Raw genomic sequence first — 16,921 nt, 5'->3', positions numbered from 1 at the left:
GGATTTAGATCTTGCTTTTCAGATGGCTCCTAATCCACTGCTTCAGACTCATACAAATTCCTCATGACTGGGGGCTCGAATTCATACTTACATAAAAGAATAATTTGGAATATTAACACCTAATAAGCATCAATTTCTTTTTTAAAAGAAGGTTATTTATTTATTTTTAGAGAGACAGGAAGGAAGAGAGAAAGAGAGGGAGAAAAACATCAATGTGTGGTTGTCTCTCGAGCACCCCCTACTGGGGGCCTGGCCTGAAACCCAAACATATGCCCTGAGTGGGAATCAAACTGGCAACATTTTGGTTCCCAGGCTGGTGCTCAATTCACTGAACCACGACAACCGGGACAGCATCCATTTCTTATAAAACCAATATGCTTCTCCTTTACTCTGTCCCAGTAAATGGTAATTGGTAATGTGAAACATTAAACTTTGAATCTTGCATGTAGAACTGTCAGTATCAATAATTCATAAAAACAATTTTAAAAACTAGACTTCTACCATAATGTTTTTTAAGTGATAGAGTGTTTGAAACACCTTTGGAGGCAGAAAAATTCTTAGATCTCTAAACTATAAATGTATACAGTAAACTACATCTAAATAAACTGAGCTGAAATTTGAGCTACTGATGCAGACACAAATTATTAGGTTGTGTCCAATAAGTTAATTGCCTACTAAAACAAACAAAATAATCAGCAAAAGCAAAGTGTAACCTCAATTCCAAAGACAATCAACAGAGATCAGCTTCAACAGATGTTAGAATTAGCAGACAGGATTCTAATGCAGTTATAACTCTACTCAAGGATACAAAGGAAAATATGCTTGCACTGAATTGAAAAGAGAAAAAATAAGTCAGAGGGTAAAAATATTAAGAGAAGAGGGTATTATCTCAGGAACTGGCTGTAAAATATCAAAAGAGCTTCCATAAATTGAAGTCCCAAAAGGAGAACACAGAATGAGTTAGAAGTACTTAAAAAAATAATGGTCAAAAGTCCCCAAATATGATGAAAAACATAATTAACAGATTCAGAAAGCTCAACAAACACCAAGCAGAATGAAAACTGAGACTCCTATGTCTAGGTAGTCATAGCCAAATTGTTGAAAACCAAAGAAATAGTGAAAAATCTCGAAAGCTGCCAAGAGGTAGGGGTGGGGTAATGACACTGCAGACAAAGTAAGAACTTGAACTGACTTTTCATCAAAAAACTATGTAGTCCAGCGCACAGTGGAACAGCATTAAAAAAAATTGTTAATTCAATATTCAACCTCAAGCCAAAACATCTTTGAAGAGAAAAGACAAAATAGAGACATTTTATGAGTAAAATACCATGAAAAAGTAATATAAGCCTCCGGAGCCTCAACCATGAGCCCACCTCTTATGCCAGAACTGCGACTGCGCACCTAACCCTGGCCCCAGGTGGGGGCCCAGCCTACCGTGACCCTGGAGGTACGCCACCAACCCAGGCGCCCTCCATCTCGTCCAGCTGCCCTGTAGTGGCTGCGCACTCTCACCCCCGAAACCCCGGAGATAGTGCACACCAAAACCCATGGCCCAGCGCCAGTCCCACTCCAGCGGAGGCAAAAATGCCCCAGCCCACAGACAAGAGGGCAGAGCGCGCCTGACCCCGCTGCCCCTGTTACCGGAGCAGCTGCAGCGGAGGCCATGCGCTCACACCTGGAGCCCTTGAGACAGGGCCCACCCAAACGCCCCACCCAGCGACTGCCAATCCCACCCTAGTGGAGGAGGCCAAGCAATTGTGGCCGCAGCCCCAGGGACTGCCAGCAGCTGAACCCGCCATCTAGTGGCTACCTGGCTCACCCCAACAGCAGAGGCTGAGAGCTCAGGCCTGGCAACCCTGGGATGGAGCATACGTGACCCCACCGCCCAGAGGTATCTCTCGACTAACCCCACCAATCCATCCTCAGTTTACTGGAGCCAGGAAGACCAGCACAGTTCCACTGTGCTGGTTTTGCTTGTTTAAATCCAGCCAGAGGCTTCCTTTTTTTTTTTCAATTCTTTCTTCCTGTCTTTCCTTCCTTCCTAATTCTTTCTTCCTTTTTTTTAATTCCCCACATGTGAGGTGATAAAACCTGGAGCTTTGAAAGTACCAGAGTTAGACCCAAAGAAGGGTCATCTCAACAACTGAGACAGTGAGACAAATTTCACTTTGCAACTCCAGAGAACTTGCAAGTTACTGTATATTTGTAATGTTATTGTTTTTCATTATTTTTACATCTTTTATTTTATTAGTATTTTTTAATTTTTTCTTTCTGTTTAGTCTTCTTTGCTTGGTGTGTTAAATTGCATTGTTTGACTGGTTTCTTTTGTTCTCTCTTTTGTAGCGTATTTTGATTTTCCATCTTTCGCTTTACTTGTGTTCCAATAGCACACTACTGTAAGTCCTGTACCTCCAATTCTTGTTATTCAGATCCCACAGATTCTGTCACATGACTGTTGCTCCATTACTACTGTAAGTAACTGCAATTCCATACAATTGTAAATACTACACAGCATCCCTCTCAGACTTCATTTCACTTCACTGTTTCCAGAACTTCAATACTGTTGAGATCACACTACACCTATTTTTTATCCCTTACTCACTTCACCTCATAATCTGACCTCCCACAAGCTCACTGCCTTCTAGATCCAACTCACAATCCTTCCCCACTCTCCCGATAACGAGACTCTCATCTCTTTTCCACCCTTCCTAAAAAGTGGTTACTTGGGTGAAATATCACAGTTAATACTACACATATCCAAAAGATTTCCTGTCTCTTCTCTATGGGTTGGTAGTTTAAATACCATAGAATACATTCCCACTGTATTAAACCAATTTGCCCTCCCCCTCCAACTGAATACAAACAAACAATGGGAAGACAAACAATCCACAAACAAAAGGAAAGGAAGAAGCCTCAGAAAGAATGCTAGATGAAATAGAGGCAAGTCAACTATCATACTGAGTTCAAAGCAATGGTTATCAGGAAGCTCAATGAGCTCACAGTGAATTACCAAAAACTAAGGGGAAACTACAATGAACTCACTGCAAACTGTATCAACATGAAAAAGGAAAGGGAAACTATCAACAATGGCCAAGAGAAAATGAAAAATATAATTTATGAATTGAAGACACAGTGGAAGGAATCAAAAGCAGGCTAGATGAAGCAGAGGATCAGATCAGTGAGCTGAAGGACAAGGCAGAAACACCCAGAAAGAGCAAGAAAAGGAACAGAGACTCAGAAAACAAAGAGGGGTTAAGAGAAATGTAGGACAACATAAAACATAATGATATCTGTATAAGAGGAATACCAGAAGGAGTCGAGCAAGAGAAAGAAAACCTGTTTGAAAAACTAATGATGGAAAATTTCCTTAATTTAATGAGAGAAAAAGTCACACAAATCTAGGAAACACATAGAGTCCCAATCAAGATGAAAGAGGCCCACTTCAAGACACATCATAATTAAAATGGCAAAATTCCAAGACAAAGAATCCTACAGGCAGCAAGGGAAAAACAGGAAGTAACATACAGGGAAGTCCCAATAAGACTAGCAGCTGACTTCTCAATGGAAATGCTCCAAGCCAGAAAGGAATGGCAAAAAATACTCCAAGTAATGAAAGCCAGAGGCCTGCAATCAAGACTACTTTATCCAGTAAGGCTCTCAATTAAAATAGAAGGCCAAATAAGAAGCTTCCCAGACAAAAAAAGCCCCAAAGAATACAGCTCCTCCAATCCAGCTCTGCAGGACATGCTAAAGGATCTGCTTTAAGAACAGGAAAAAAACCATGAGAGAGAGAGGGAGGGAGGGAGGAACATAGGTACAAAAATTGGCAATGAATAAGTAAATATTAGTAATAACATTAAATGTAAGTGGATTTAATGCCCCAATCAAAAGACATAGAATAGCAGAATGGATAAGAAAGCATGATCCATACATATGCTGCCTACAAGAGACCCACCTCAGAACAAAAGACCTACACAGACTGAAAGTGAAGGGCTATAAACAAATATTCCAAGGAAGTGGACAGGAAAAAAACAGCTGGGGTAGCCATATGGATATCAAACAAAACAGACTTCAAAAAAAGAGCCATAAAGAGAGACCCAGAAGGTCACTTCACAATACTCAAGGGAAGAATTCATCAAAAAGACAAACATTGTAAATATATATGTACCTAACATAGGAGCACCCAAATACATAAAGAAAATCTTGGAGGACTTCAAGAAAGAAATTAACAGCAACACAATTATAGTAGGGGATTTTAACACCCCACTGTCAAAAATGGACAGATATTCCAAATAAAATATCAATGAAGATATTGTGGCACTGAACAACTCCCTAGATGAAATGGGCTTAACTGATATATACAGAGCCCTTCAACCCAGAGAAGCAAAATACACATTTTTTTCAAATGCACATGGAACATTTTCAAAGACAGACCACATCACAGGACACAAAACAAGCCTCAACAAATTCAAGAAAATTGAAATTATATCAAGCATTTTCTCCATCTACAAGGGACTGAAACTAAAAACCAACCTTAAGGGAAAAAATCCCCAAACCCTCACAATCATGGAGACCGAATAGCATGCTATTAAACAATGAATGGGTCAAGAATGAGATCAAGAAGAAATCAAAAAGTGTCTGGAAACAAATGAAAATGAACATGAACTCATAATAAACCAAAACTTATGGGACACAGGGAAGGCAGTCCTGAGAGGGAAGTTCATAGCAATACAGGCCTACCTAAAAAAGATAGAAACATTTCAAATAAATAACCTAATCCTACACCTACAAGAACTAGAGGAACAACAACAAAGATAGCCCAGACCAAGTAGAAGGAAGGAAATAACCAAGATCAGAACAGAATTAAATGACATAGAGAGTAAAAGCACAATTCTAAGGATCTATAAATCCAGGAGCTGGTTCTTTGAAAAGATAAACAAAATTGACAAGCCATTAAGCAGGCTCATCAAGAAAAAAAAAAGACAGGATCCAAATAAGCACAATTAGAAATAAAAGAGAGATTACAACCGGTATCACAGAAATACAAAGGATTGTAAGGAATTACTACGAAGAACTATATGCCAAGAAATTTGAAAACTTAGGGGAAATGGACAAATTTCTAGAAAAATATAATCTTCCAAAATTGAGTGAAGAAGCAGCAGGAAGCCTGAACAGACCAATAACACCTGATGAAACTGAAGCAGTAAATCAAGCTTCCAACACACAACAGCCCTGGACCAGACGGTTTCACAGGAGAATTTACAAAGCATTTAAGGAAGAGCTAACCCCTATCCTTCACGGATATTCCAAAAAATTCAAGAAGATGGAAGACTTGGGGGTCTTCCCAAACTCTTAGTATGATCATCCTAATCCCAAAACCAGATAAAGACACAACAAAGAAAGAAAACTTCAGGCCAATATTGCTGATGAACATAAATGCTAAAATCCTCAATAAAATATTGGCAAACCGCATCCAGCAATATGTTAAAAAGATCATACACCATGATCAAGTGGGATTCATTCCAGGGATGCAAGGATGGTACAATATTGGAAAATCAATAAATGTAATACATCACATAAACAAAAGCAAAGCCAAAAATCACATGATCATATCCATAGATGTGGAAAAAATATCTGATAAGATACGGAACCCATTTATGATAAAAACACTCAGCAAAGTGGGAATAGAGGGAGCATTCCTCAACATAATAAGAGAGACCTACAGACAACATCATACTCAATGGGCAAAAACTTAAAAGAGATTTTCCACTAAGATCAGGAACGAGACAAGGTTTCACCACTTTCACCACTTCTATTCAACATAGCATTGGAAGTTTTAGCCACAGCGATCAGACAAAAAAAGGAAATAAAAGGCATCCAAATTGGAAAGGAAGAAGCAAAACTGTCATTGTTTGCAGATGACATGATCATGTACATAAAAAATCCTACAGACTCCAGGAAAAAGCTACTCGACCTAATAAGTGAATTTGGCAAAACAGTTGGATCCAAAATCAATATTCAGAAATCAAAGGCATTTTTGTACACCAACAATGAAATATCGAAAACAGAAATCAGGAAAAAATCCCATTTGATGTAGCAACAAGAAAAATAAAGTACCTAGGAATAAACCTAACCAAGGAGGTAAAAGACCTGTACTCAGAAAACTACACAGCCCTGAAGAAATAAATTAAGGAAGACACAAACGAATGGAACCATGTGCCATGCTCATAGATTAGAAGAAGTAACATCATCAAAATGTCCATACTACCCTAAGCTATTTACAAATTCAATGCAATCTCTATTGAAGTGCCAATGACATATTTCACGGTTATAGAACAAACATTTCAGATATCTATATGGAATCATAAATGGCCTCAAATAGCTGCAGCAATTTTGAGAAAGAAGAACAAAGTAGGAGGGATCACAGTATCTGACATTAAACTGTATTACAACACCACTATAATCAAAACAGCCTGGTACTGGCATAAGAACAAACACACAGATCAATGAAACAGGATAGAGAGCCCAGAAATAAACCCAAGTCTCTATGGTCAATTAATATTTGACAAAGAGGGGAGAAGCATAAAATGGAGTAAAACAGCCTCTTTGAAAAATGGTGTTGGGAGATCTGGACAGCTACATGCAAAAAAATGAAATTTGATCACCGACTTACACCATACAAAAAAATAAATTCCAAGTGGATAAAACACTGAAATATAAGCCATGACACCATAAAAGTCCTAGAGGAGAACAAAGGCAGGAAAATCTCAGACATTCCACATAGCAACATCCTCATGGATATGTCCCCTACTGCAAGGAACATAAAGTAAAGAATAAAACAACAGGACCTCATCAAATTAAAAAGCTTCTGCATGGCCAAAGAAAACAGCAATAAAATAAAGAGAGAACCACCTATATGGGAATACATATTTGCCAATGATACCTTGGACAAAGGTTTGATCTCCAAAATATATAAAGAACTCACATGACTCCATTCCAGAAAGACACAAAACCAGATTAAAAAATGGGCAAAAGACTTGAACAGACACTTCTCTGAGGACATACAGAGGGCTCAGAGACATATGAAAAGATGCTCAGCATCACTAGCCATCAGAGAGATGCAAATTAAAACCACAATGAGATACCACCTCACACCAGTCGGAATGGCCAACATAAACGAATCAACAAACAAGTGTTGGAGAGGATGGGGAAAAAAGGGAACCTTACTGCACTGTTGGTGGGAATACAGACTGGTACAGACACTGTGGATAACAGTACAGAATTTCCTCAGAAAACTAAAAATGGAACTGCCTTTTGACCCAGCAATTCCACCTCTGGGATTATACCCTAAGAGCCCTGAAACACCAACCCAAAAGAACCTATGTACCCCAATGTTCATAGCAGCACAGTTTACAATAGCCAAGTGCTGGAAGCAACCTAGGTGCTCATCAGCAAATGAATGGATCAAAAAACTTGTTACATTTGCACAATGGAATACTATGCAGCAGAAAGAAAGAAGGAGCTCCTATCCTTTGTGATTGTATTATGCTAAGTGAAATAAGCTAGATGGTGAGGGAGAAATACCATATGATCTTACCTTTAACTGGAACATAATCAACAAAATTAAAAAGTAAGAAAAATATAACCAGAGACATTGAAACTAAGAACAATCTGACAGTAACCAGAGGGGTGGGGGGAGGGAATAGTGAGGGGAAGGGTTTTCACGAACTACTTACTATGAGGGACACATGGACAAAACTGAGGGGGGAGGATGGAAGCAAGGGGAGAAAGGTGGGTTTGGCAAGGGTTGGGGGGGAGGAGTAAGGGGGGAGGAGTGGTTGGGGGAAAATGCAGACAACTGTAATTGAAGAACAATAAAATAATTATTAAAAACAACAAAACTAACACAATTTGTCACCAGGAAATCTGCACAAGTAAATATTAAAGGAATTCTTCAGATTCATTACCAGCTGGTACTTTTAGAACGAAGTGGTTAAGCACTGGAAATCGTAAATATATAGAATTTTTCTTTTAATTAGTTTAATTTATGAAATTCATATGACAATTGGAATATTAAAGGAATTCTTCAGATTCATTACCAGCTAGTACTTTTAGAACGAAGTGGTTAAGCACTGGAAATCGTAAATATATAGAATTTTTCTTTTAATTAGTTTAATTTATGAAATTCATATGACAATTGGAAGCAAAAACAATAACACTTGTGTGCAGTTTGTAACATTTGTAGATGTAACAGATACAATAACCTTAGGAAAATGAATAGTTATAGAGAAATGAACCTTTAAGGTTTTGAGGATTCTATATTTTACATAGTGATAAAATATTAACTGTAAACAGACTGAAATAAGGGTATATATTATAATTTCTAGAGTATACGTTTAAAATATGTAAAGAAATATAGCTAAAAATAAAATATATTGACATGATTTTTTTTTTAATATTCAAAAATCTGTAAGAGGGTAGGGGAAGGTGAAACCAAGAAACAAAAAACAGAGGGAAAATGAAAAACAATAAAATTGTTGACACAAACAATATTAATTGACTAATCCCAATTTCTAGACAGAAATTGTCAAAATAGCTTTTGAAATGTCTCAACTATATTCTATGTAAAGAAACACACTTTTAGTAATAGACATATTGAGTATAAGCTTACAAAGAGAAAGCAAACAAAGATTGGAGGATTATATAAATATCAGGTAAAATAGAGTTCAAGGAAAAGAGCATTACCACCAGAGATAAAGAATGACATTTCATAACATTAAAAGTAACTCATCAGGAAGGTCTAACGATGTCATTCACCAAGATAGAGCATATGCTGGGTCAAAAGCCCAAGTTTTAAAAAAATTAAGGATATAAATCACAGAGTTATATAACAATATTTGAGAAGACCTCAAATGTTTTGGAAACTACACAACACACTTCAAAGTAATACATGGGTACAAGAAGAAATCACAAGAGAAATTAGAAAATATTTAAAGAGCAATAATAATGAAAAAATATACATCAAATTTTGTGGAATGTATAAAGCCATGCATAGAGGAAAGTTTAGAACTTTGAATTCTTGTATTTGATAAAAGGGTATAAAAATCAGTAACCTAATTTTCCAATTTAAGAAGAAAAAGAACAAAATTAACTTAAAAATACAAGAAAGCAAATAATAAAAAACACAAGTTTCTGTGAGACAGAAACAAACAAAACTAATGAAACCAAGTTTGCATAACAGTTCTTTTTACCAACTTGCCCATTTCAAAAGCATTCTGATTGATGTCTTCTAAAATTAGCTGCTGCCAACAATCAATACTTTATGAAATACTGCATTAATTATAAAAATATGCTTGCCATTTCATTGAATAAAAAATTACTAGAGCATTTCAGAAAAAGTTAGAGCAAGCTCTTGAAGTAGTATGTCCACGGTGACTGGCTCCTTTGGGGATCCAATCAAGGGTCTCTAGAGACTCTTTCTCCTTTTGTTTCCTCTCTGCTGCTTTTTTCATGGACTGTGTTTTGCTATCTTCTGGAGCGCTTGATCAAACATTTATTTTTCTTGATTCAGGTTCAATTTCATATAATGCTTTCACGTGCTCACACAACTTAATTTCTCAAAGTCCTGGAAAATGGAGTCTATGGGAGGCGTTCCGCACAAGAATGTGTGCATGGGATTTGTATTTTCCTGAGGCTGTTGCCATAGTTTTTTGGCAGCACCCTACATATACTGAACTAATTAAAGATTCAAAACACACTGTTAAGCAATTCTGAACCACATTCTGAAGGTTAATTTAAAAGAAATAATGAGAAAAAGCAAAGAAAAGTCTATACCATAGAGAGTTTTGTGGTAAGAGTCAAGAATTCCAAAATGTTTTTTATTAGTTTTAATTACTTTGCTCCTCTAACCAGAAGATATAAACAACATGTTAGATTTAATGCCAAGTTATATAGAATGCACCAGTCAGATCCAACTCTCAATAAGATTTGATTAGTAAGGAGGAGGAGGGTAAGAACCCATGGGGCTCTAGTTTTCATTACCCCAAATGAGAAATGATGGATAAGAATCTCAAGTCAGGATTCCACAGACTACAAAACATCAAAAAACACGCATAAATAAGCGCAATATTTTCAACTAAAGATTGTGAACTAAAATTAAGAGCACAAAGGTCAACAATCTACTTTGATTAACTAGTCTCTTTTTGGCTTATCAAACAAATTGCATACACAGTTGTAATTATTCTTATAATTGTTAAGAAGCCAGTGTCCTGAATGAAAACCAAAATCACTGTTAGAGACACTGAGTTCCCAAACAAGGGGAGAGCCAGAAATCTGGGAAATAAAACAGTGCCAAGCCCTGCTTGCACCCTGACAATGTGTGCACGATCTGGAGGCCTTGAGGGACCGCACAGGGCACCAGGAAAGGAGATGAAGTTTAGGGCTCGGCCAGGATGGAAAAATCTGATACTGGGTGGGCCACACAATTCATTTATTTTCTTCTGTAAAATGAAAGACACATTTTTCACTTCCACAAATAACTTTATTGATTTGGATATTTTGAGTATATTGACTACTTTCCAAGGGGTATAATGTTGATTGTTCTCAATTCAAGTCTTCATTTGATCACTATCAACTTCGACTGGTCCACCAAAGTATACAACATAATCTGGGGAGAAATCTCCTGCACAAAACTTCACAAACCACTTGTGGCACATTTGACCATTCATAGCACCTTCTCCATATTCTGCACAAATGCTTTTATGAATTTTAGTTGTGTTTTTACTTTTCTTGAAATAATAAAGCATAATATGCCAAAAATGTTGCAAATTTTCTTCTATCTTCTATATTAAAATGGCTACACCAAAATTTACCAATTTTGATGTTTTTTCAAATGCACACTGATATGACAGTTGTCACGATACTGTCTAACAAAACTGTTTCCAATGAAGTTCAAGACAACTAAGTGCTACTAGAGTCATTGTATGGAAAAAAAAACAAACGAGCCCTGGCTGGTGTAGCTCAGTGAATTGAGCGCGGGCCTGCGAACCACAGGATCGCGGTTCGGTTCCCAGACAGGGCACATACTGGGGTTGCAGACAGGTTCCCTGTAGGCCAGTTCCCAGCAGGGGACGCACGAAAGGCAACCGTACATTGATGTTTCCCCCCCCTCTCCTTCCCTTCCCCTCTAAAGATAAAGTAAATAAAATCTTTTAAAAAAAAAGAAAAAAAACAAACGAACTTTTCAGCCAACCCAACAGAAGACTCTGCACAGACCTGCAAACCAAAGAGTTCAGTATGCTGGGAGAGTATAGAGAGGACAGAAAGCTTAACTAGAAAGACTGCACAGATATCTGGAAATTTTAAAACATACTTCTAAATAACAGATCAAAGCAATGATCATCAAAACTAAAATATACCTAAAACTAAACAATAAACATAATAGATACCATTTTGTGACCACTGTCACCGTACCTATGCAATACTTTTCTGGAGGTCAGTGTAGCAAGACACAGGAAAGCAATAAAAGGTGTGAGAATTAAAAGAGAGACTCAAAACTGTCTTATATGATTATGTGACTATGTACACAGAAAATCCAAAGGAATCTGCAGGTAAATTATTAGAACTAATATGATAGCTTCAGAAGATAACTACATGTAAAATATATACATAAAACACAAATGGCAACAATTAGAAAACTGTAATTTTTAAAGCTATTGTTTACAATATGAACCAGAATATCTAGAAATAAATCCCACATGCATGGATTTTCAATTTTTTGTGAACATATTACAAAACCAAGCTGAAAGGCATAGCATAGTAGAATTACTAAGTACATGAGAGCTATACATGTTAGTAAAGATATTACCTTCAAATTGATCTATAGATTCATTATAAAGCCAATTAAAATCCCAATAGGATTTTTTTCACAATTAGACAAACATTCTAAAATTCATATGTAAGAGCAAGTGGCTGAAAATTCTTATGTAAGAACAAAGAACTACACATACTCTCAAGAAAAATAGTGAAGGGGTGGATCACCCTACCAGACATATGGTACCAGCACAGTGAGAAAATTCACCAACAGAACCAAGTCAAACTCGCACATATGTGGAAACTTAAAACTAATGACAGAAAACACACTGAAAACAAGTCAGGGGAAAAGATAGATTGTTCAACAGATAGTGCTAGGACATTTGGAAATACATATGGGGGAAAAATGAGAAATTAGATACCTACTTCACATCCAATGCCAAAATCAATTTCAAGTGGATAAAAGTCTTAAATGAGAAAGGCAAAAAGTTTTAGAAGACAAGGCAGGAGAACATCTTTATATCTTTGGAGTACGAAAGAATTTCTTTAACAAAACATAAAAAGCAGAAAACAAAAAGGAAAAGACTGATTTTAAAAACTATGAAAATTAAATATGTATTCTTTTAAAAGGTATCATAAGGAAAGTGAAAGGAAAAGCACAAATTAGGAGAATATATTTATGAAACAAATCTACAAGGGAATCTTATATGATAACCACTGGCCATGTGTGGCTGAAAATTTAATAAAATTAAAATTCAATCACTCAGTAGCTCTATCCACACATTGGGTGCCCAGAAGCCACATATGGCTAGTAGCTGGTCAGTTAGCACCGATATGGAACTAATCGCCTCAGAAAATTCTCTTGGACAGCACTGATGTAGAATATGTATAGAATTTTTCAACTCTAAACTAAACAAGCAACCCAACTTAAAAAATGGACAAAAGACATTAGTAGACATTTGACAGGAGACGAAATACCTAAAAATGTATCATAAATATGCAAAAAGTCATTTCAACCTCATTCGTAATCAGAGTAAAACAAATGAAACTCATTAGATACCATTTCAAACACCCCAAACTGATAAAAGATGAAAAATCCGTCATACGAAGTACTGAAGTGGATAACGAGCAGCACGTTCCTAACACACTGCCTGCAGGGAGGTGGCCAGTTCTGTTCCAGGAGGGGTTCTCCACCCGAGCTACAGCCCTTCTCCCCACCTCGGGCATTTGGAATCTGTGCAGATATACCCACCACCACCACTACCACCACTTCACTGGCAGAGGCCAGGGATAAAAATGTTCCTTCAATTAAAAGAATTACTCTACTTCACCTATGCACCAAAAGATAGGAACAAAAGTTAAAAAAAATCAAAACACTAGAACAGCCAAATATCATCAATAAAAAATGTATACCTATACTGGGTTTAATGAAATAGCATAAAGAATTGAAAACAAATACACCGTACAGATCTCAACACAGGTGATTCTAAGGAACATAACACTGAGTGAGAAAGTAGTAAGATACATGAATATAAACAATATACTTAAAGTTTATATAAGGATATAAGGAATAAAAATAGTCAAACTGTGCAATTATTTAAGGAAGGAGGGAGATACCCTCTGGGAGGGTGACACAGGCCTTTCTACTCGTGGTTATGCTGTATTTCTTTAGATGGGTATCAGGTTGAAATATTCATTTTGATTTCTTTACTCTCTATGTATACGTTTTATATACTCTTCACGTGTTTAAAAAAACTTACAATTAAAAAAAAGCCAGCTTAATTACATATTAGCTAGGACTCCCTGACCTTTCTAAATTACAGAGTAACTGCACCTCTTACAGAATTATTCTGAAATTCAAAGGAGATGAAGGTGTGCGAGAGTGAGTGACTTGGATGGGGGCCTGTTATTTAGCAACGAACACAGGGATAAGCATTTCCCTAAAGATTTCATCCCAGGTACTGTCCGGCATCGCAGCGTCCAGAGCTCCTGGGCAGTTATTAATCAAGTCAAGCAAGATATTAGGGGTTTCTGTTTGCTCACTACAAAAGGGGCATAACTCCTGTCCAATTCCACCCCCAGGAGTATTGCAGTGAAGTGATAGCAAAGTGTTCGGTACCTATGCAGATGTCAGCTTTATTACCGTTAATTGTTTCAGTGACCACAGAACTGAAAGGAAAGTCATGTCAAAGAAGAAGAAATTATTTAGGACCTCAGGATTTTCTTTCTTTTTTCTTCTTCCAATTTCATTTTGAATTGGTTTCAGGTGTACAGATTTGTGGTTAGACAATCATATATTGATACTTTACATAGTATTCCCCTCAATACATCCAGTATCATACACTGATACTTTACATAGTATTTCCCCTTGATATATCCAGTAGGCACCATATGCAGTTATCACAACATTATTAACCATATTCCCTATGGTTTACTTATATCTCTGTGACTATTTCATAACTACTGATTTCTATTTCTTAATCCCTTCACCTCCTATGCCCATCGTCCTAACATCCCTCCCTCTGATAACCACCAGTCCCTCTCTGTGTCTATGAGTAGCCTCTGAGTACTTTCAAATTTAGGCTAAATGATAATGGTAATGACGTAATTGTCTCCAAGTACTGGATGCAGAAGAGGCATAGGGTCCGTTTGTTCAGGGCTCTTTCAGAGGACAGACACACTGGACAGACCGGAGACAGACGTACACTCCAGGTCATTATCAGAGAGAACTCTTTGGATGTTCAGAGAGAGGAGAGACAGTACTGAGTATATGGGTAATTCTCATTCATTTGAATTATTCAGACAAAAACAAGAGTTAGAAGAGATTCCTATTTTGGATGAAAACACAAATTGTTAAAATAAATTCTGTTAAAAGAAAAATAGAGAACTAGCTTACTTAACAGTCCTGAGGCTAGAGGTAACTTGTCTGTTGGAGTTTCAGTTCCCTCATCTGTAATAAGGATAATATCTTTCCTACAAAGTTATTCAGGAAAATCAATGTGATAATAAACTGAAATTGCCTAGCACCAGTGTTCCATAAGTGCTCAATCAGCTGCTATAATTTTAAAAAGATCACCACTGAACACTTCCAAACTTGTTCACAGTTAAATAAAGCAATGACATCGGTACAAGAAAACAAAACAACTTGCACACGTGAGAACAGCTGAAGGAAGAACTTGTATCTGTTACTTAAGAGAAAGAAGCAAAGCTGATATCCCTGGATCAGTTTCTTTAACCACGTTAAAGCGGCTATCGGTCTCCCCAAAAGTTTCCTTAAACATACTTTGTGCTGAAACCCTCCCCCTGTAAAACCCTTTTAAATTTCATGATTCGGAAATGCTTTCCAGTTTGCTGGAATAAAAATAACACAGGAATTATGAAGATAATAAATCATTTCATATTCATTATAATTTCAGGTCATCCATATTTTTAAATATCTAAAGCTAAGAAAAAAAAATATATGGCAGCTTACATCCTGTAAGTTTAACCTGAAAAAAAAATTAAAAAATTTTAATGTCTATAAACAGGAAATGCTGAACTTCAAGACTAAACTTCAGGAATTTATTGTAAATAACTATCCTATATATAACTTCACTCTAATGACACTTGCAAAACTTCCGAAATTCAGATCAGGTCAAGCTGTTTTCCATGAATAAAACAAAGGCAGCATCTCAGAGAGTTTAAATTATTATGTGTTTTCCTATAGTAGTGATCTCTTTACTCTGTGGAAGTACTCTGCTACACTCTGGTTTTTAGCCTGGTGTTGTTTATTACTTAAATTTCCAACCCAGCATCAAATTACCAGTTGATGGTCACATTGTGTAATGAAGTGGGTGGATTAGCTGAAATTAAAACCCAGAATCCCCTTTACCACCCTTCTTTTCAAGTGCAGATCAATTATTTATGATGAAGTTCACTAACACTATGTTTTAATTTGGGAAGCAGTCCATTTGAAGCCAGCTATAAATAAAGCGAATAGAATCTGTCCTCAGAACTTTCTGACCTTACAGAGCACTGCAAGGAGATGAAGGGAAAGAAGCAAAGAAGAATACAAGAAGAGGAAAGAGAAGTGAAAAAAATGAAAGAAGCCAGTATCTACTGAGCTGCTTCTACGGCCAAGCCTTCCACATAAGGATTTCATTTACGCTCAATGTGACATCACTTCATTTAATTCTCAGAATCTCATAGGGCAGATATTCTATTCCTTTTATGCGAGACTGGGGACCTGCAGGTCAGAAAGGCTCACTTGCTCAGTGGGGGTCACGAAGCAAGTAGGAAAACCAAAGTTTGACCTGCAGCTTGTCTGATTCTGAAACCTGGGCACTTTTTCCTATCTCCGATGAAATAATTTCCTAATATTTTAAAATATGAGTAGTTTAGGAATTTCCAAAACAACAAAAGGGAACCCAATTACATTTCCAACATAACATACAACAGGGAACCGTCCACGTAACTATTATTTCAACTGCCTGCAAGAATCTGAAGTGTGAGGCTGTTGCCATTATGTTTTGGATGTCTACGAGTTCATATTCAGAGAACAGGAAACCCCTCATGGAGACTGTGTGTAAAGAGTAACGGAGCCACATCCAAAGGCCAAGACAGAATGTCAAGTACGAAATGACCTCTTACCTGCTGCACTTCACTTTCTCCATTTGAGATTTTCTCAGTGTAAACAAAGGAGTTGAATATTCGCTGCAACAAAAGAAAATGAACACGCATTAGATTTTCTAAATAACAGCCAATTTCTATACGAGTGTGTGTGAATAATTTGTTTACACCATAAATAGAGTCAAGCACCAAAAATTTAACTGAAATAGTTATTTTTCACAGAGAAATCTAAATATCAGCCAAAGTCAATCAGACTTACATAAGCAATACCCAGGCTCCTCTGTAGTGAAATAAACCAGATGTTATAACGTATTTTTCATTTTCAAAACTACATTTAATTATAGATTTCCGGAGCCCATGCCATTTTATCCGACCAGTATAATCTGACAAAGTTGTGTTTCTCATTTAAATCCTGCACTCCCTGAATGCTGTAATTGTTTACAGACACTAACATCCAATGTAATAAAGTTCTTTCAAAAGGATTCTTTCCATAGTCTCTCAT

The 16,921-nt window shown here is 36.8% G+C and overlaps 1 protein-coding gene across 1 annotated transcript in view; it reads right to left on the bottom strand.

The window, feature by feature from the left end:
- CACHD1 (cache domain containing 1) overlaps positions 1-16,921 on the bottom strand; it is a 212,687-nt gene that overhangs the window by 117,705 nt on the left and 78,061 nt on the right. Inside the window, exon 2 of the mRNA XM_037136252.2 lies at positions 16,441-16,503. Within this exon, the coding sequence (XP_036992147.2) occupies positions 16,441-16,503 (63 nt within the window). The remainder of the gene's footprint in view (positions 1-16,440; positions 16,504-16,921) is intronic.

Source organism: Artibeus jamaicensis, unplaced genomic scaffold (genome assembly GCF_021234435.1).
Source record: "Artibeus jamaicensis isolate MK-2021 breed Jamaican fruit bat unplaced genomic scaffold, CSHL_Jam_final scaffold_1019, whole genome shotgun sequence".
NCBI lineage: Eukaryota > Metazoa > Chordata > Mammalia > Chiroptera > Phyllostomidae > Artibeus > Artibeus jamaicensis.
This window is presented reverse-complemented; position numbering and strand designations above follow the sequence as displayed.